Consider the following 22,251-nt stretch of genomic DNA (forward strand, 5'->3'; position numbering starts at 1 on the left):
GGGGCCAATTTTGCAAAATTAGCCTTTTTATGAGCTTAATTGAAATGGCCAAATTCATTTGGCTCAAATTAATTGAGGTCATTAGTGTAATTTAACTTTAATTAGCTAGTAAGTCAAAAAAGGGTTATAATTAGAATGGTCAATTAGATTTTAATTCAATTAAGGCTATATTTGTGAAATTGAGCTCGTTTACACAATTAGACATATTTTAAATTAATTAATAGGTTAATTACGTCCTAATTTATTTATAATTAAAATGCTATGGTCGATAATCGATACTATTGTTATTTGTCCATTTGTCAAATTACCCGTGCTGCCCGTTATGCACGTATATACATTTAAATATACACGATATACATTATATATACACATGAAAAGGAGGAGGGGACATGTCCAATTTTTTCTGGACTGAGTCCAGCCCAAATGAGCGTGACCCGGCCCAACGCTTTTTCTGATAAGGGGGTAACAACCCTTTTACATTTTATTTCATACCAAACACGCCCCTTTACCCCTCTCTCCCCTCTCCTCTCCATTAAACCTAACCCTAGCGCTGCCTTTCCCCCCCTTTCCCTCTCTCCTCACTGGATTGCCAAAAATGGCATCAATTCAGAGAGGTCAGACGTGTATCAGCCTTAACACAACCAAATCAGTGCAACATTTAAAGTGTCGTGGTCGTTTTCTTCCAATTTCTACCAAACAACACCTACGATGGTAAGATACACTCTTTTTCACCTTTTTTTTTTTTAGTCAAAGTCTGCAGATTATCATGGTGATGTCATTATTTTTTGAATGTTTAAACTTAATTCTTATTGGTCCGTAGAGGGTTGGTTCGGATCGACCTAAAGTGGAACACATCTGACCATATATGCATGTTTGCTTTGAATCCTAATCGTTAATTTCACAAGTTGAGTATTTCGCATCCAAAAATTTGTTTTGCCCACATCGTTCGTAGTTTATATATATATATATATATATAGTTTTGGGGGTCTATAAATAGAACCTCAACCCGCACAATTTGATAAGGTGGACAACCTGATAAAAGCTAGAACTTTAAGTTTAACTTGAAGTTTAGGCTTAATAGTAGAATTTTAGACTTAAACCTTTTTTAAAGAGTTGAGTCTCTCAGTTTTAAAAATTTCTTTACTTTTGTTTTGTGTTGCTGAGTGTGGGAGTGGAAGCACAAGGCTCCAAGTTCGACTCTTGATATGGCTGCACATAAAAAGATAGCAATTTATCTTGTTATTGTTTCTTTTTTATTCATTCAAGTGTCAATTTATATGATATGTTGCTTAGTTAAGTGTTATGATATTAGTCTCCTATTTAGTTCAAGTGTTTATTCATGCTTGTATGGTTCAAGTAATGATGTTGTAGGTGCTGTTGTTGGTTCCAAACTTTGGTCTTGCGATGCTAAAATCCTCTTTTAAGTTTCTAAGGATAATCATAATAGAAATAGATACACATATGAAGTTAAAATATTGATATTGTGTCAGGGAGTTAATCACTTAGTTTAAAAGGGTTAAAAATCTAAAAGAAGAGAAAAGGATAAGAGTTGATATGAACCTACCTAAATCCTTTCTTATGAGTTTGTTAGTATAAGAATTCTATGGATTGGTATTTGTTTGCCCAGGCTGGGGCTTGTATGAACAAATGAAATAAATTAAGTATATTTACTAATATCTGTGAATGTCCCATATATTTGAATACTCTAGAATGTGTTTGTTTATTTGATTGAATGAGTCTAAAAGGTTAATAAGTGTGAGTGCACTTAAACAAATCCAAATCTGATTAAGAAGCATTTGAAGGTGATTGGATGGGACCTGGTCCCCGAACTAGCTCAAGTCTGTCTAAATAATTTTGGAGTTAGCCTAAATCTGTCTGAATATATATCAGAACTGAGCTGAACATGATTTTGAAATGGTTTGTTTGTTGTAGATTTAGGTAAAACAAGGGATAGGTATAGATCCTTAATAGTGGTGTGTGAACCAACAAATAAAAATAGATTGCATCGTCTTATCTTCAACTCTGATCTAGTCTAGGTAATCAAGAATAAACTAGAAGGCCCTGGAGGCACTTTACATCCAGGATTTAGAGTGTTTGAAATGAATTGTGTGCATGAAACTGACTTTGTGTGATCTTTAAACTTAGGCCTTTTTTTTTCTTTTTTTTTTTAAATCTAGAGCTTGAAGCATAGGAAAGAATAGGAAAAGAATAAGTGTAGATAGGGACCCCTCTGATTCTTTGATGTGTTGTTCCCTTTCCCCCCACCTCTGTGTGTGACTTTGCCTCTTTTTGACTAAGGCTACCTAAATTGCTTCATAAACTGTTCATGATTAACTTGGAAGTTGACATCAACAAAGAAATGATGGTAAGAAATGATATTGTAAGTGATTATATTCAGAGAAGAAATATGCTTGTTGTGGTTCTGTCTTGATTTGCACTATCCTGAAGATCAACCTTAAATAGGATGTCTATGTGATTTTAAATTCTGTCAAGATCAAAAGGGAATTCAAAATAGCTTTCATAATTAAGATCCTAGGTTGAGTTAACTGGAACTGTTAACTTGTGTCAATGTCAACTAGGTATTTAGCTGGGATTTGATTTAAAGGCAGTGTTAAACTAATCTTAACCACAAAGTCTTAGTGGTTGTCACTGGGTATGAGGATGATCATAAAGGTCTTATGTTTGGTTAGGAACCTGTGAGGATCTTTTGAGATCTTATACTATCAAAACCAAGTTAGAATAAAGCATATTAGAATCAAGCATAGGGGTCTATCACATTCTCTGTCATGACCAAAGGGATTAAAAACTGCACCATGACCAGAATTCTGGGGTAAAATAACTAAGAGACCAACCTGTGCCAATGTTTATCAAGTGTTAGATGGGGATTGGTTCAAAATGATGGTGTTTATAGAGTCATAAGTGTCCAAGATCAACCTATGAACCACTTGATATAAGAGAAGCCTTTTAAAGACACTTCAAAGAGAGGATTGAGAAGGGCCAAGTTCAACTTGGCTCATAGTACCTCTCCTCCGAATAAGGAGTGTCATGACATGCTTTATAAGTCTATGGGGTGTGTGCTTGTCATATGGATGCATTTGACTTTACAACCCCACCATTTGATCAAGGGGGACCATTGAGTCTATTTTATTCAAACAGTCTGATAAAGACAAAGATGGAATTTGTCTGTGTGAAATAATTGATTTTCTGTGAACTTGGATTTGACAAATTGAAGTCTTAATGATCAAATGGTTTGTTCTGGAGTGAACACTAAGGCATTGTAAAATGTTTGATTTGTTTGAACTCCTCTATGACATCCCTTGTCTCTAGATTCTTTTTTTTTTCTTTTCTCTTTTCTGTCTTGTGCATTTCTTGCTTAATGGATTGAATCAATTGAGATTTGAAGTATTGCCCCCTTTGTCTTCCTGGGAACTGTCTTGTGCACTACTTTGGTTGTTCAAATTTGTTTGAAATCCTGAGTTTCTCTGGACTGATTGACACCCCTAAGAACACTGATCCTAAAAAAAAGGGAGAAAAGACCTGGCTCAGTTGAAACTGGGATAGTAAAGTCCTGCTTTAAAATGAAGTGCCAAGTCTAATTCACTTAGTTTGAAAGTCTTGAGCTATTCTTCTTCCTCGGAATTTTGCTGCAAACCGGATGTCATAGTTGTTGCTTTCTTTCTTTTCATTTTACTCAAGTCTTGGTACATATGTATCCTGTGTATTTTTATACTGCTTTTACTCTACCTAAAAACTTGACTAGGACTTGAAAGGCCATTCTTATGCTGAGTGCTAAATCTATTTAAATCTTGTCTGCTTGTGCTGTGCTTGATGGTTCAAAACTGTAGGATTTTTATACTTCTGCATCCTGTTTCTGAATACCTAGACTTAATTAAATCCTGTTTTTACTTATGCTGAACCTGTTTGTCTAAGTCAAGGGCTCCTACACCTTGTGCATTCTGTTTTGATTGTCATGACAAATCACTTACCATGGCCTCTCTCATATTCTGTCTTTGGTGCACTGTATGAACATGTTATTTATATTTTGACATTGCTTAGAATAGTGAAACAGTTAGGATGCTTGATTAGATCTTCCTACATTATGCTATGTAAACTGCTAGGGGCCTGAATTTGTGCCAAGCTTTGTGTGAATAAATCACCTACTTCAACATTGGTTTGACTAGTTTGAACCTAAGATAGTCTTGGTGTGGGAAAGATAATCCTTACCTATAGAATTAAGAGTAGATGTTTAGATAATTGGTGGAATCATAGGTTCAAAAGCATATTCAAGGCTAGATAGACATAAAAATATACTAAGTTGTTGAGAAAAGAAGAAGGCATACACATGGCATATACATGTTATGCACATTATGTGTGCATATCATAGACGTATTGAGTGTATATGGGTAAGTAGGCTAGTCATATATAGGATATATATACATTAAATGAGCAAAAGGGATAGGAATTCCATTAAGCATTAATTTTTTTAACTTAGTTTCACTTTAGAAGATAGATGGCCCTAGCCCAATTTAGATTCAATTAAGGGTGGACCAAGTCCCAAAAGTAAGAGGAAAAGAGTGACTCTATTTTGGTTCATCTCTTGATTAAGTGCTTTGGTGTTGTTTCTGTTTATCTTATATTTACATGGTGCGGTCTCTGTTTTGGTTCCATTTTTATGACCATGAGTTTGGTTTTGGCCATTATTCACCTTATGCCCACATATTGAGGTTTGTTTTGATTACTCTATATCCATGTGTCTTTGGTATGCTTTGTTCACATTATACCTGCTGGTTACAATATTGTTTTTAATTACACTATATCCACACATGCTGATATCCATACCATACTTACGCATGATTATGGGATTCTAATTTATTATCCTATGGCTATACTGGTTTGGGAAGCTGAGGTGATTTGGGGCCTGGTCTTAGCCTTCCCCCCGATGTCCTGCAATTCCTGGAGTTCATGAAATCCCTTGGATCTTGTGCGGCGTCGGGAAAACGGATGGTGACAACTTTTCCCCTTTTTATTGTCTATATCTCTACCAGTGAAGCCCAATAGCATATAATCGAATGCCTTAATTGTATAACTTTTAATTATATATGTGTGTGTGTGCGCGCGCGCGCGAGTTATACACGTGATAAGTTCAAGAATATAAACTAACCGGGGTCCTTTGTTTCTTTTCTCCTCCACCACTGCATGTCCATTTGGGCCGAGTCAATTACCAACCTGTTGGGTCAAGGCTCAACAGGCAATTCTTTTGAGTCATGATTGAGCCCAGTGAAGAAATGGAAGCTAATATATATATTAAACGCGTGGAAGGCCCAGCCATGGGTGAAAATGACCAACTAGAGGGTTGGTACACCCCTAGCCTACCCTTAACTCTATTTATTTGCTTAAGTTATACTTTTCCTTTAGTTGTAAAGTTGTTGTATTTATACTTCTAAAAATCTATTAAAAAAAAACTCATATATTGTTGGAATTTTACGGTTTGAACTAATCATCTTAGGACAACGGTGCCTACGCTGTTTAGTAGACTTTAGGTCCCCAAATGATTTTCAAAACCCGAATTAAATATAATGGTTTTAAAATGCGATAATAACAAATGATTCTTTTCATAATATAAGTTTAATGAAGGATAATGATTTCACACATCTAAGTGTTAACAAACTACTCAAAAATATGCAAACCTGTTTTCTGCAAATGAGGGACCAAGGCTTTTCTTTTCATAAATTGCGATGGCTTTGGACTGGAAAAAATGCCTTTTATGGGTTAAAACCAGATTTGAACAAACGAGTGATTTTGGGCCAAGCCCAAAAGAAAAAAAAAAGATTTTTGGGCCAAGCCCCATTGACCTCCCCCTTTGTTAGAAAAAAGTGTAAACAAGAATTTGGGCTAAGCCCACTAAAATACCACTTTGGTAAAAGACATGTTTCAGACCCATGTCCAGTTTTAAAACAAAAATTCAGTTTCTTTTAATATATGTATATATAAACTCACAAGTCAAAACAAAAAATCATTTTCTATAAATCGGACCATTCCAAAAAATAGATGAAACACATTTGTGAACAAAGTTTTGGACAAAGGCGTTCCAACGTATTATATGAGTTGACCCGAAACAAGGTGTAGGATTAAGCATGAACTGAAAAAGGGACTTATTTCATAAACAAAGTATACTATCCTTATACATAAAGGAAGCCTATTCTTACCCAGATATAATAAATCCGAACCTAAAATACCCTATCTATAAAGGGGATATATTCATTTTTTTTTTATTTTTTTTTGCGAAACGCCAAATAACATGCAAGCAATGAAAACCTTCTATAAATGCGGGAATAAGCACGAAATAAACAGTTCATGCAAAACTCATACATTGGAATTCAACGGTCAACTGTATAGTACGGATCCTTAATACTAGGTTGCCTAAGACCTTCCCTAAGGGATCATCAGAACCCTTACCTAGAACTTTGGATTACGAAGGATTTATCATGGTATTTGAATAAACCTTTCACCCTTGGTTTTCCTAATTTCCTAAAAATTAGGTGGCGACTTTGTAAAAACAAAGTCCGAAAGAGTATCAACGAGTTTGAAGTAGCTTTCCGAGCGCTAACCCCGCCCGCGAATGAGAACCATTACAAATACATTCCTCACTTTCATTATTCTTTAATTTCTTTATTATACTTTAGCTCGACAAGATCTAAGCCATTAGCGTGATCGGAGCAATAAGCTCGGAGCTACACCATGGAGTTGCATCAAGGCTGAGGCTATTTTAACTATTTACTTTATTTATAACTCGTTTGCATCAATTTAGTTGTCAATTATATTATCTTTACTGCTCACTTTGATCAACGTGTCCTTGACCACATACACAAATTCAACTGAACCATTTTCCGGGTAAACAGTTGGATAACTAATAACTCGTTGCTATACGCTCCTAATCAAGTAGTACTTGATTGTTCCATTTTATTTGACATAGTTTGACTTGACACGAAATTTAAGAGATAAATAGACTTTTGAATCTTGTAGTTGTAAACATGCCATAACTTGACAAAAAATAAATAAATGCCATAACGTTAATTTAGTGGTATGATCTCAGACTCTATATACGGAGTATTACTCCATTTGTCCAAATTTATGTAGTATTCTTTCATTTTTAATCAACCCCCACAAAAATCTTCATTTTTTATTTTTTATATTTAGTAATTATTTAATTTGAAACTTCTCATTTTATCCTTAATGAGATGATTTTCACCAAAATCGCAATGGCTTATTTTAAATCACAAATTACAAGAATCTTTCTTTTTCTCTTAAAATTAGTACCCAATCAAACATCATCACGTAATTTTGGGAGGGAATATGCTCTTTTAATTCTTGCGAAACTAGTTTTCCTATATCACCAAATAAGTTATTTACGTTATTCTTAAAGAGCTTATTTTCTTAAAAAACCAATAGAAAATTTATTTTTCTACATATTCTTCAGTCTCAGAATAACAAGGTTTAAATTATATCCGTCTCACCCATCAAAAGAAAAAAGTAGGCAGTTGATGTGTCAGCTAATCATGATATTGCAACCCAATAATACGCTGCAAATTGCGATGGATGTTAACTTTAGAAGGTTCCCATTTGTATGTGATAGGTTAATCTCAGCTAGTCCACATAATGTATTTGGCGATAACACTATGCCTATGTATTCCCTAGTGAAAAGATTCAATTGCAGTCCTTATCATTTTGTAATACCGATGTTATATATTGTAATTATTGCTCGAGCCCCTAAACATCAAGACATCGTCAATCTAATCATCCACCATTCATGGATGTAAAATGTGTATTTGTAATTGATAAGATCCTCTATAATTCATAAAGTTAATGCTTCACTTGGAGAAATTAATTGTTGGTATAGTATTTAAGCTTGTAAATAACTAGTCAGTAGATCCACTTTTTTTCTTGCGGAAGCCGTTCTGCAGCAAACACGAGTCATGTTACATGTCGAAAATCATCTTGAAGCCTACATATCCTTTAGGAGATGCATCACATTGTTTTACTTTCTAAATCCTAGCATCATATGACATATTATGGTGGATTTTTTTCTAACTTCCATACTGATGTATTCATACTTTATATGTAGGATTTAGGAGGAGGACAAGTTAATGGGCTAATTAGCATTCCTTATGGGTGGATCTGACCCAAGAGCTATTTCTAACCGTTGGGATGTCAAACACACCTTCATGAGCAATTTATCGGGAACATTATGTATCTATTAGTCAAACTCTAATGGATTTCTGATAGGATATTGCTAAAAAATTTCCATTTTTTAGTAGCTAGTGATATTGCAATCTCTGTATGAACTTCGGACGATCATAATAACTCGACGACTGGAAATACTACATTAAGGGCTTTGATGGCACTTCAGCATATTCAGAGCAGCACGTTCTAACCATTAGAATCAATGTTTCTTTTGATACATACAGTCAATTTAACCAAATCTGAATTAATGTAAACCAATTGTTTTCCACTAATTGAAACATGAACAATTGTAACTATAAAGCGCATGTTAGATGTTAATAAACCACGTACGCTTGATGTTGGAGTTGTTTGAATTGTGTGACATCTTAATTATGTTGAAAGCGGTTTTCATCGCTGTTAGATTAAAAGACATGTGAATCTCAGTTACTTACGGAATTGTTTGTCCATTTCCTGGGTTCAAAACAAGCTAATTTTCTTGTAGTTTAAGCACATAAAAATTCTTTTTGATAATAAGGGACCATAAAGTCTTGAACTTGAGATTTCTAGCTGCTCTGGTACCATTTTAGCTTGTGTTAACACTTTATTTAAAAGCTAAACACTTTTATTTACGTAATTACCTTTTCAATAAAATTCATTCGACTTGAAATAAAAGTACTTGTGCACTACCAACAATTTAATAAAAACTTTGAGGGCTAACGTGCCAAACCAATTGCTTAAGAGGCAATAACACCTAGATAGTAGTCAAGAAAAAAGAAGGGCGGAAAAAAAGCTCAAAAGATCTAAGATATTCTATGAACATAGCCCAGAAGAGCACGAAAGGATCTAAGCTTTTTAATTATTACTACATACCGTAGGGTTAGATCCATTGGTTTATTGTCATCTTTGATGAAATCAAGCCTTGTAATAGCCAATTTTGGAGTTTTGTTTAACTATTCCAATTTATGTCATGGGCACTAAGTACTAAGCTATAGCAAAATCAAAAGTAACCACTATTATGAAATTATGTTTTAATACACTTGCTTACATGCAGGCTTGATTCTTTTTCGCCGATTAAGTACATGGAAATCCTTTTTGATAGTTAAGGGACAATGAGCCTTTTTCGCCGATTAAGTACATGGAAATCCTTTTTGATAATTAAGGGACAATGAGCCTTGAACATTTTGCTACTATTTTAATTTGTGTGATTATCTCATTTAAAAATATAAAATGTCAAAGATGATACACTTTAATTTATTTACGTAATTATGTCTTCAACAAAGTTTAATTTAACTTAAAGTAAAAGTACATGTGCACTACCGATATTTTTAAAAAAAGCTTTGAGGGCTAATGAGCCAAAACCAATTGTTTAATAGGCTATGGCACCTCGATAAAAAAAAAAAAAAAAAAAAAAAAAAAAATAACAACCTCAAAAGTAGGGGCGGCAAATGGGCGGGTCGGGTCGAATTTGGATGGGTCAAATTAAGTATTAAATCAAGACCCAACCTGTCCAAAGTTTGCTTGGTTCGGTTGGGTCAAGATGGGTCAAATAACGGGTCATAACCCAACCCGCCCAACATAATCCAATTTCTCCCCTCATTTTAAAATGTATGAATTGAAATTATTGACACGTTCATCTTGGAAAATTATCGTTGCCACTGTAGACTTTGAAATCTTTCACGTAGGCATGATTTGGAATATAAACAAATATAATTGCATGATAGTAGTTTCAAATCTTAACACTAAAATTTTTATGTTGGTTAATTATATTAAAAAATGTGTTGTCATATATAAAGAGAACTGTATATTTTACATATACTGAAAAAATATGTGAAATATCTTGTGTTATATATATAAAAGTAATGCAAAGAGAGAAGTTGACTGAGAGCAGCTAGAGAAAATGAGTGGTAACGATAATCATCTTTCTTTTAATTTGCCTCATGTTCATGCATTACAGATATCCTTCCACAAGCACATAATATTTGCGAAATTGATTTTCAGTTCTAGTATGCTTTTGTTGAATATTTGCTTTAGAATTGCAAATCTTTTTACTGCAGTAATTTATTAAGTTTTACTTAGTCAACTAGTTAGACCTAGTATTTATGAGTTGATTTCTATTTGAATTTTGAATAAAGAATATTTCCTAGTCTTTAGGAATTTGTTATTTTCAGCAGATTTTCTTTGCTTATCTTTAGGTTTTTAAGTTAGAATTTTCTATTATAAATTGTAGTCTTATTTTGCAGTAAAAATATATCGAACTTTCAACTCCAGTTCATAAGCTCTCTTCTTTCTTGTACTCTATTGCATTCAACTGTAATTCTTAAAGTTTCCCTCCTCTTTATTTTCCTGTATTTTCTTTGTTTCAAAAACCAACAATTGGTATCTAAAGCCTTTTTTTCTTAAGGGACTTGTGAGTAAAGAAATGGATCCCGAAAATAGTTTTTCACGAATGTCTTCTCCTACTTCCAATGGCGAAAATTACCAACTATGGGCTATTAGAATGGAAACTTACTTGGAGGCCCTTGATCTTTGGGAAGCCGTGGAAGAGGATTACGAAATTAATCCGCTGCCAAACAATCCCATCATGGCCAAAATCTAGAACCAGAAGGAAAAGAAAACCAGGAGTCCAAGGCGAGAGCAACTTTGTTTGCTGCTGTTACAACAACTATTTGCACGAGAATTATGTCTCTCACATCACCAAAAGAAATTTGGGATTATTTAAAGAAAGAATATGTTGGAGATGAGAGAATACGAGGAATGCAAGTATTAAATTTGATAAGAGAGTTTGAGTTGCAGAGAAAGAAAGAGTTCAAGACCGTCAAAGAGTACACGGACAGATTGCTTGGCATTGTTAACAAGGTAAGATTGCTAGGCACTAAATTTAATGATTCAAGAATTGTTGAAAAAATTTGGGTAACAGTGCCCGAAAGATATGAAACATGTATAACTATCTTGGAAAACACACAAGATTTGTCCAAGATTACATTGGTAGAGTTGTTAAATTCTTTCCAGGCACAGGAGCAAAGGAGGCTTATGGGGCAAGATGGTATGGTTGAAGGAGCCTTAGCAGCCAGCCACAAAACTCAAAGCATGGATAAAAATTTGAAAAACTACCCACCTTGCCAGCACTGTGGAAAAATGGGACATCCACCATTTAGATGTTGGAAGAGGCCAGATGCAAAGTGCAACAAGTGTGATGAACTTGGTCGTGAAGCAGTGATTTGCAAAAACGAATCTCAGAATCATGATGCAGATGCACGTGTCGCCGATGAAGAAGAAGAAGACCATCTTTTTGTTGCAACATGCATATCAAGTAGGGTTTCAACAAATTCTTGGTTGATTGATCGCGGTTGCACTAACCATATGACTTATGACAAGAGTTTGTTGAAAGAGTTAAAACCCACTGAAATATCTAAAGTAAGGATCGGAAATGGTGACCAGATTCTTGTTGAAGGAAAAGGAACCATTGTCATTAAAACAAGTTCATGTAATAAGACAATTTCAGATGTTCTTTATGTACCTAATATTAATCAGAACTTGTTGAGTATTTGTCAGTTGGTAGAAAAAGGATTCAAAGTATCCTTTGAGGATAAGCATTGTTTCATCAATGATGTTGCTGGAAAAGAAATTTTAAAAATTAAGATGAGAGGTAAGAATTTCTCATTTAATCCAATGGAAGATGTTCCTATAGAACAAGCAAAATATCAAAGGCCGAAAAAATTGGAAGATGATACTCCAATTGAAAAAACTGAAGCAAAAAGTGAACCTAGGCTTAAAAAAGCTTGCAATGTTCCAAAAAGAATTAAAGCAATGGAGGAATTGTCAATGTTTCAGGAAAATAAAATTGACAAGCTTAAAGTCAAGATGCAAACGGAGCAGGAAACCATGCCAGAAATTGTTAGCTGTCAAGCGTTGCAATCAAGTAGAGAAGTGAATTTAATTCACTACAAGTCCAAAGATGAATCTGCAGATTTATTCACAAGGTCACATTCAGTTATCAAGTGTGAAGATTCTAAGATAGAAGACCAAAATTTCACAGTTTCTAAAACAAGGAGGAGTGTTGAATATTTGCTTTAGAACCGCAAATCTTTTTACTGCAGTAATTTATTAAGTTTTACCTTGTCAACTATTTAGACCTAGTATTTAGGAGTTGATTTCTATTTGAATTTTGAATAAATAGTATTTCCTAGTCTTTAGGAATTTGTTATTTTCAAAGAGATATTTTTTGCTTATCTTTAGGTTTTGAAGTTAGTTTTTTCTATTATAAATAGTAGTCTTTGATTGCAGTGAAAATATATCGAACTTTCAACTTTAGTTCATAAGCTCTCTTCTTTCTTGTACTCTACTGCATTCAACTCTAATTCTTAAAGTTTTCTTCCTCTTTATTTTCCTGTATTTTCTTTGTTTCAAAAACCAACAGCTTTGCTTGTTTGAGTTGGGTTACATTTTAACCCGACGGATGATGTTACTTTGACCCATTTTGACCCGATTGTTTGATGGGTCATTTTGGGTATAACTCGTTGGGTCAACTCAATAAACGGGTCAAGACCCAAACTGTATAAACACCGGACGGATTAGGCAGGTTGGGGTTGATTTTTCCAACCCTACTCAAAAGATGAAGATATAGTATGGACATATCCCAGAAGAGGATGTAAGAGTCTAAGCTTTCCAATTATTACTACATATCCCAGGGTTAGACACATCGTTTTATTGTCATTTGATGAAATCAAGCCTTGTAATAGCCAATTTTAGAGTTTTGCTTCACTATTTCAATTCATGTGAGTAGGGGTGTACATGGACCGGGTTGGTTCGGATTTTTTAAACACCAAACCAAACCAATTGCGTCGGGTTTTAAAATTTATACACCAAACCAAACCAATAAAATTCGGGTTTTTCAACCTCGGGTTTTCTCGGTTGTTCGGTTTTCTCGGGTTTTCGATTTTCTTAGGTTTTTTCGGGTTTTTTTTCGGAATAGTCTTGATACAAAACATATAACTTTTACTTCAAATATTTCTTTAGTCCTAGTAAGATATAATTATATAATTAAGGTGTTTCTTAAGAAAATAACAAAAAATGTGAGAAGAGTAATGACATTGTATTAAAATATTCAATAAAGGCTAATATAATTGGTTAAAATAAATATTGCTAATTAACAAGCCATAAAAGAAAATGACCATAATCTAAAAATACTAAGTCATGCTAAAATAAGTATTAATTACATGACAAAGAAAAAAAAACTTAAGTTATGTATTTTTACTCTCTAAATCAATTATGCAAAACTAAAGAATAGATATCCAACATTATTGTCATTCCTAGTGGTAGATTGAATTTCTTTTGCTAGGATTAGCGTTGAGTTGGTTTTGGTTTGGACTTTATTTGAGTTACTAACATTTATAGGATATAAAACTCATTGACATTCAAATTCTAAGTTCAAGCTTGAATAATATGATAATAGATAAAAAATTACGAAAAAATTTAAGAAATATTTATAAATTACTTTACAAATAAATATTTTTATGTATAAAATATTTTAAAAATTGAATACATGTAATGTCGGGTTGGTTTGGTTCGGTTTGACTTTTTTTTAGTTAAAACCAAACCAAACCAATTATGGTCGGGTTTTTTTTTCCAACACCAAACCAAACCACTAGTCTGGTTTTTTTCTCGGTTTGACTCGGTTTATCGGTTTGGTGTGGTTTGTCGGTTTACTTTGTACACCCCTACATGTGAGTACTAAGTTATAGCACAATCAAAAGTAGCCACTATTAATTAATTATGTCTTAATACGCTTGCTCACTTGCCTGATTCTTTTTCAGCAATCAGTACATGAAAATTCTTTTTAATAGTGAAAGATGAGGCTTAATCGAACCTAACATATCCACCTACTCTGCTATCATTTTGACTTGAGCTATCATCTTATTTAAAAGTTTAAATTGTTAGAGAAGATACACTCTAATTTATTTACGTAATTATGAAAACAAAAAAGGGCAGCATGGTGCACTAAGCTTCCGCTATGCGCGGGGTTTTGGGAAGAGCCAGACCACAAGGGTCTATTGTACGCAGCCTTACCCTTGCACTTCTTCAAGAGATTGTTTCGTTTGTTCAAACCGGTGATCTCCTGGTCACATGGCAGCAAGAATCGTACCAGTTATCATTTACGTAATTATGTCTTCATTAAAATTCAATTCGACTTGAAGTAAAAGTACGTGTGCGCTACCAACAGTTTTAAAATAAATTTGCGGACTAATGTGCCAAAGCCAAATGATTAATAGGCTATAGCGCTTCCATATATTCAAAAAGAAGAACCTCGAAAGATCTAAATATAGTATGAACACAGCCCAGAAAAGGACGAAAGAATCTAAGCTTTCAATTATTACTACATACATATCCTAGGGTTAATTAGACGTATTTTTTTTATAATTGTTATCTTTGGTGAAATCAAGCCTTGAATACCAACTTATAATTGCCAATTTTGGAGTTTTATTTCACTATTCCAATTCATGCGAGCACTAACCTAGAGCACAATCAAAAGTAGCCACTACAAGAATAATTAAAGAAATGTCAACTAATAGTGCTTCGAATACAGAAAGTTAAAACTTTTACAAGAAAGAGGTACATTTAAAGAGAAGGAAACTATAAATAATTAACCAGATCTTGAATCATATGTCAACTACGCATGAACGTGGACTGATCTTTTGACATTTAAAAGGGAACCACTTATCTAGAAGATTTTCAACAAAATAATGCAGTTCTAATTCGAATTATGGAAAAAATTAGAGATTTTGATAATGCAAAAGTTTGAAATTATACTAGAAACTTAATTCATAAAACGATTTCATATCGTCATGACCTCATTAGTGATGAAACTGATAAGAAATAAATCTTAAACCTGACTCAACTAAAAGTTAGCACGTGAGGTGAAGATTTCTAAGATAATATAAAGAGTACTCCAAATGCACTATGGGAATTCCAGCAACACACCCCCCTCCCACCCCCTTTTCTCCCATGAACGAACTTTTAAGTTCAGAAGTCAAAAGTGTTGTTCATGTGGCAAAACTTGCTAACTTGAAGCTTTGCACGCAGGGTCAAAAGTTCAAGACCACTTATTTTCAAGGTCATTCTTGTAAATCTCTCGGACTAGGTAGGCCTAACTCTAATACACTAATAAAAAAATGAATCTTAGATTTAACTTAAAAGTTAATTCATGAGGTGAGAATTATTCAATACCTTATAAAAACTCCAATTACACTATCCCAGACTAATGTCGGACTTCCTATAACATAAGTAGACGTTTGGCCACAGGATTTAGGAGCCTGATTTCAAAATAGTGTTTGTTTATGAAATCTGCATAATAAATTCAACTTCAAATAATGATTTCCAATCTCAAATCCTCCACAAAGTAGGATTTGGAATTCCAAATCCTAATGTCGGACATGAGTAGACGTTTGGCCACAGGATTCAGGAGCCTGATTTCATATTTTGATTTCAAAGTAGTGTTTGTTTATGAAATCTGCACAATAAATTCAACTTCAAATAATGATTTCCAATCTCAAATCCTCCACAAAGTAGGATTTGGAATTCCAAATTGTGATTTCAAATTTTTTTAAATGTAAAATTTGATCCATAAATTTATATTTTGTAAAAGAAGACTCTTCATTTTATATATTTTTTTAAAATACTCATGCTCGATATGAAGAGATTGTTTGTACCATGTAGAAGGATTATAATAAAGAATAGCTAGTTACTAATATCGTTGGGTTTGTAAACTAATGGATCTTTGGAAACTTATGTGTATTTGAAAGTTTGTAATAACATGTAATCACAAGCATTTATCTATAAGAGGAATATGAAGATATGTAATTTATTAATGTAGCGTTATGATATTCTGATACCTTATTTATGAATTATGATTTACTTATTTGGTAAGATTGTATAAGAGTTGGGGAAGTTTTGATAGTTTTCATAATCAAATTGTGGGTTTTTTATGTTTATGAGAAAAAATTACAACTTCAGAATTCCAAATTGCATGTCCAAACAAAATTTTAACTTCATATCAACCTGATTTTAAATTATAATTTGAAATCATGTCCACACGGCCCTAAGATAATTCTAATATATGTTTCATTTGGGATTTGAGACTCTCCAAGTCAAGAAATAAGGAATTTTATAAGCATTCCTATCTTGACAAAAGGCCTCCTATCTTACTACTTCTCTACCCTTTTTGAAGTAAAAAAATTCTCAAAACACTTCCATCATATTTATTGAGAATTGTAATCTTGGTAACGAGGGTATCTAGGAGGGAAATTCTATGTCAAGAATTGCTTTACACTATTAAGAATTTAAGATTTCAAAACCAATTTCTATACAAGCACTCTTAAATAGATAATTCAGCAAATAAGATATATGAAATCCCTTTCAAATCGGAGCATGCGGCCTTTGATGTGCTAGCAAAGTAAAATGATTGAGGATGATAGAAAGAAAAAGACTTGAGTATCACTAAATTAATGCTAATCCAAATGAAAGGCACACATCAAATCTTTAAGGAGCCCATTTGCAATTATATTTTCAGTGCATTATATAGATTTCAAAGGGTAAAGAATTCAACGATAAGGCTAGAAGAGGTCACATAGAGCTAAAAAGTCATATATTTATTGGGTTTCTCATGCTTTTCTACTAGTCATTGTCTCCATCTTTTCAAATAAACTACCCAATTTCCGGACTCTATAGAGGAGTCACTATCTTTTAAGATCTTCTATTCTTAGTATCTTTGAAAGTTACTCTACAAAGGAGAAAAGGGTGCTCATCATAGTCATTCTAATGATTAAGAGATGATCATATCTCATTAACTTTTGAAATACCTAACTCTTTTGTTTCCATAGAACTCAAAATCTTGAAGTGATGTAAAGTGAGCACTTCAGAAAACTTTATACAATTAATGAGGGACTAAGGCCTCATTTATTTGCACTTAATAGAGGTTTGAATCTAAATGCTTCATATTTAAGTCATTAAGTGCATTTGTTTACATTCAGATTTAAGCACTTATTTGGTCTGACCAGGTCTTAGGCCCCGTTTGGACATGATTTGAAATCCGATTTGATTTGAAATTGAAGTTTTGTTTGGATATGCAATTTGAATTTCTTAAGTTGTATTTTGTCTCATAAACATGAAACCCAGAAGTTGTAAAAGCTATTAAAACTTTCCAAATTCTTATACAATCTTACCAAATGAGCAAACTATAATTCATAACAAAGTTAATACGCTACCAGAAGGCCTTTATAAAATATCCAGCATCTATTGATTGAAAATTAGTTCAATAAAAAGGAAAATTGAACATGAGTTGTCATGTAACTACTCTTTAATATAATCCTAACATATGGTACGGACGATCTCTTCACGTCAAGCATGAAATTCCCGATCGGATGACCGAGAAGATGAATCAACATTGTTACTTTGAGTCAAGTTTTACAATTAAAAATATATGTACCAACTTATGGATCTTTTTCTTAGAAAGTATAAACTTATGGGTCAAGTTTTTTGTATTATAAAAAAAAAAAAAAAAAAAAATTGAAATCACAATTTAGAATCCCAATCCTACTTTTTGGACAATTTGGGATTTGAAATCATGATATGAAGTTAAATTTTGTGCAAATTTCATAAACAAACGTTGATTTGAAATCAAAATATGAATTCAGGCTCCCAAATCCTATGGCCAAACGCCTACTTAATCATTAATATTTTGAACAAAGTTTTAATAACATTAAAAGTTATTTTTGTGTGGATAATTTTACCACCACTCTATCCACAATCACCAAAGGCACCATCACTAACCACATCTCCCATCACAACCACCACCACCATTGTCAACTACATTACCCTTGCCAGCCACATGCCACCACCACCAACTACCTCTGCCACAACCATCACTGCAATCAACCCTAACCACCTCTATCATCACAACCACCGAAACTACTATTGTCGGTCACTACCACACCTACCACCTTCATCATTATAATTATATTTACTGCCACCATTACCGCCACCACCACTCGCTACTTAAAAATTATCGGAATTGACCTCCGGAGGTAGTTTTTTTTTTAGCGTGAAAAAGCAAAAAAGTGGAACCGGCCTCCGATAAAAACTAAAAAATAGTATTTTTATTTTTATTTTATTTTTTACAAAATACCAACCTCCTAAGGTTGTTTTTAGTTAAAAAAATTTTTTTTTTCAACAAACCGACCTCAGGAGGTGGGTTATTTATTTATTTATTTTTGCAAAATCTCAACCTCCTCTCGTCTTGACCGTGGTAGGATACATTTCTGCCACTAGACCGTTGGTGCTTGGAGGTTGGTATTTTGCAAAAAATAAAAAATAAAAAATAAAAATAAAAATAATAATAATAATAATTAAAAAAAAAAATCAAAGTCTTAAATCAACAAGCACCAATTGTCTAATGTCAGAAATGTATCCTACCAAGGCCAAGATGGGGGTTCGATTCCCAGATGGTGTATTTTATAATTGTGTAACTTTAAAATCGACCTCCTGAGATCAGTATTTAAAAAAAAAAAAAAAAATTAAGGAGGTTGGTCTTTTTTCAGTTTTTTTTTTAAAGAAAAAACTGACCTATTTTGCGACCTCCTAATGTCGCTTTCAAAAAGATGCCAAGGCTTTACTGACCTGAGGTCGGTTTTAGTAGTTTGTTTAGTAGTGACTATCAGCTACTACCGCCACTGCGGCCAATCCGTACTACCAACCACCTCCAAATCACAGCTAGCATCGCCGCCAACTACCACCAACACATTGTCAACCATCACATATTCTTCAGCCACCACCACCGACACCGCCAACTACTAACATCAACCAACTCCACCATCACAACCACTACCAACCGCCGCCATCGCCAGTCACTATAACACCAACCACCTTCACCATCACAACTATCACCACCATCATTACTAGCCACTAATACCAGCCATCACCACCATTACAAACCATCTCCAACTATCACTAGCAAATATAAATGTTTTTTTTTTTAATCAAATAATGATTTTATTTTATTAAATTTATATATTTTTTTCTAATACTTAATTACTTTTTTATGTGAATTATGTATTTATTATGTTTACAAATAAATAGATTATGCATATTCAGATATTGAAAAATAAACAATCTTAATCATTCAGTGTGCAGATTTAGAGACAACATCTTAATCATTCAGACACGCATTTAGATTCAGAAGTCTTAACCTTAATGAAATCAAATAAGGCCTAAGTGTATTTTCTAACGTCGATCCTTGCACATTTATAGCTTGGTCTATGGTTTATGTACAAATTTTGAAGATTTTTTCCTTATATTTTTGTCCTTATTAATTAAGGGCACTGAAGAGTGGACCTAAAGTACAGGGAAAGCGCGGACGCAATATGTTGGAGAGGCTGAATGGTTTATATGAAGCAGAGAAGGAGTAGGCTCAACAGGGTAATTAAAGAGTAGACCTGAATCAAAGTTAATGGTTCGATGACTGAACTGAAAAGTAGATCAGGAAACTTGGAACGGCTCGATCGGTTGAGCTGAGAGAAGCCTAGAACAACATAGTAGGCAGAAAGAAGATGATTGTGAAAATTGTCTTATTAAAATTTGGTAATGATTTTGAGAGTCAATTCAAAATTTTAAGGCAACAAGGTGACTGTTACATGACATTATAAGCATCTTAAAACTAGTACACAACTAATGACGAAGTAAGTGTATTTTCTACCACTCTCTCCTCATGCTACACTATACCTTTTTTGCTTAGATTGTAAATTATTAAAGATACAGGATTTTTAAATTTTAAGTTGTGAAAATGTAATTCTTGAAGTGCCGGGGGTTAACTAAATCTATTTATATTTCATGATCATGAATGGCAGGCAATGGCGGAACCACAATGCTAGCTAGTGGTTCTGCAAAACTCAGTAACTTTAGCTCAAACTCTTCATTTGGGTTAAAAAAAAAAATTGTTTAATATGTACAATAATCTATATTCAGAACTAAGTAGGCACAAAAAAAATTGTAATTCAGAACACATAAACTAAAAATCTTTGTGATGGAAAGGACTATATATATCATCATAATTGGTGGACTACACCCTGGAGTTGCACTTTCTTGTGGTAAAACTTCATGGGCCTTACGTTGGCAAATCAGTTTTTAACGAAGATCTTTTGCTGAACTTAGTGTTCGATACTAACAATTAGCACTTACTATTCAAAATCTTGTCAAGAGCTCAAGTTGCTTGATGGGAAAATAACTAATTCAAAGGTTAAATTATTAGATCTAGCAATTCAATGTTACGTGTAGGCGCATTAGCTGTATTAACGAGCAACTAATTCAATGTCCCTCTTTCTTTCCTGATAACAATGTCATATATATCATGTCATGCTTCAAGTTGAAATGATTTCCTAGTCCAAACTAGCTCTCTTGACTCTAATGTGGCGTTATTTCAATTTATCTTACATGGTTCGAGTCAAAGCGAAGATAATATGAAAAGAATTTGCAGTTGTTCAGATTAATTAGTGAAAGATTTTCAAAAATAATAATTTTGAAATTAAAATTAAGAGGAGTAAATACTCCCGGAGGGGTAAGGAAATCTAACTCAAAACTGTGATTCAGGCTATCCCTATTTATCTGATGACTCTTTTTGTTACCTACTAATTATATTTGCAATTCCATCCAAAGTGCTATTAATGGATTTTGGTGGAATAATGGAGTGGGCGAAGGTAAATGTATCCATTGTCTCTCATGGAAAAATATGTTTTTTAGGAAGGGGATGAAGGTATATATGAGTTTTGGGGAGTTAGGATAATTTAATATGATTATGCTAGCAAAGACGGGATGGAATTTTATGATAAGGATTCGTTTGTTAGTAAATTATTGAATTAGGCTAAATATTATGCCAACTCTAATTTTCTATGGGCTAATATTGGTATAAATTCGAAATTTGTTTGGCGCTCATTAGGTGAAGGCAAAACTATGTTACACAAGGAGGGTGCTTATATCTAATTAAAGATCGATGTCCTAACAAGTATATGATCACGCCCAAAACTCGTCCTAAAAGGATAAGCGGTGTCACAAATATAATCCGGTTTTTAAGTCCGGAGTCGATCCCACAGAGAACTATTTCAGTCAACTTTTGTAATATTAAGAATATCAATTTAATCAATTCTTCAATATAATATTTTGAATTTTTATGTAAACTAACAAATAATGAATAGCAAGAGTAATAAAGTTATCAAGTAAATAAAATGACTTTCTTTAGATATTAGGAAGCCTAGGATAATGACCAGTGGCGGATCCAGGATTTTCACTCAGGGCGTTCGGAAAAATAACTGGACCTAAATATGCACTGTAATATATGTTCAGGGTGTTCAAAAGTTAATATATGTACATGAACACAGAAAATTTACCCTAAATATACATTGTAATTTTTTGTCCAGGGTGTTCGGGTGAACACCCTGGCCTCTTACTGCATCCGCCCCTGATAATGACTTCCCCAAACTGTATTAAACTCGTAACGTGTAAACTATAATCTCGCCTATTCTCTATCAATCATGAATCTTTTCTTACCACAAATATCTCTCAATCAAGTGTAGTAATTTTCTAGAAGTATTCTCTCGAACTAACTCTAGCTAATAATTAATGCTATTCACAAGATCACGTCAAAGCTTCGTTATCTCTAAACCCACTTTTAAATCTAAATAGTTAATCTCTTAACAACTTTGAAGTGACGTTGTTCAACTAAAACCTAATCTCACAATCTTTCTCAAGTAATGTAAGATACAACGACATCTGTTAACCGAGGGCCCTTTAATTAACAACAATAGATACGTAGCTGAACAAATAGAGAATAAGAAAAATGACTCGATTAATGTTAAACACAGTCACGAATTCATCCAACAATTGGTTCCATCAAAATCCTAGAGAAGAAATCTAGCTATTCATAATATTGTTTGAGAACATAGCATAGAATTCCATAGCGAACAAGTAAAAGAATGGAAGAAATTGAAC

The 22,251-nt window shown here is 33.5% G+C and overlaps 1 protein-coding gene and 1 long non-coding RNA gene across 2 annotated transcripts; both read left to right on the forward strand.

Moving 5' to 3' along the window:
* Positions 1–470: 470 nt before the first annotated feature.
* LOC132059910 (uncharacterized) lies at positions 471–5,479 on the forward strand. The gene is made up of 2 exons (XR_009415772.1): positions 471–711; positions 5,240–5,479. It is a non-coding gene; the product is annotated as an uncharacterized LOC132059910 (long non-coding RNA).
* Positions 5,480–10,848: 5,369 nt separating this feature from the next.
* LOC132060849 (uncharacterized) lies at positions 10,849–12,313 on the forward strand. The gene is made up of 2 exons (XM_059453758.1): positions 10,849–11,530; positions 12,052–12,313. Exons 1-2 carry the CDS (start codon positions 10,900–10,902, stop codon positions 12,057–12,059), a joined length of 639 nt encoding a protein of 212 aa, XP_059309741.1. The 5' UTR covers positions 10,849–10,899; the 3' UTR covers positions 12,060–12,313.
* Positions 12,314–22,251: the final 9,938 nt, after the last annotated feature.

This window comes from Lycium ferocissimum, chromosome 6 (assembly GCF_029784015.1).
Source record: "Lycium ferocissimum isolate CSIRO_LF1 chromosome 6, AGI_CSIRO_Lferr_CH_V1, whole genome shotgun sequence".
Taxonomy (NCBI): domain Eukaryota; kingdom Viridiplantae; phylum Streptophyta; class Magnoliopsida; order Solanales; family Solanaceae; genus Lycium; species Lycium ferocissimum.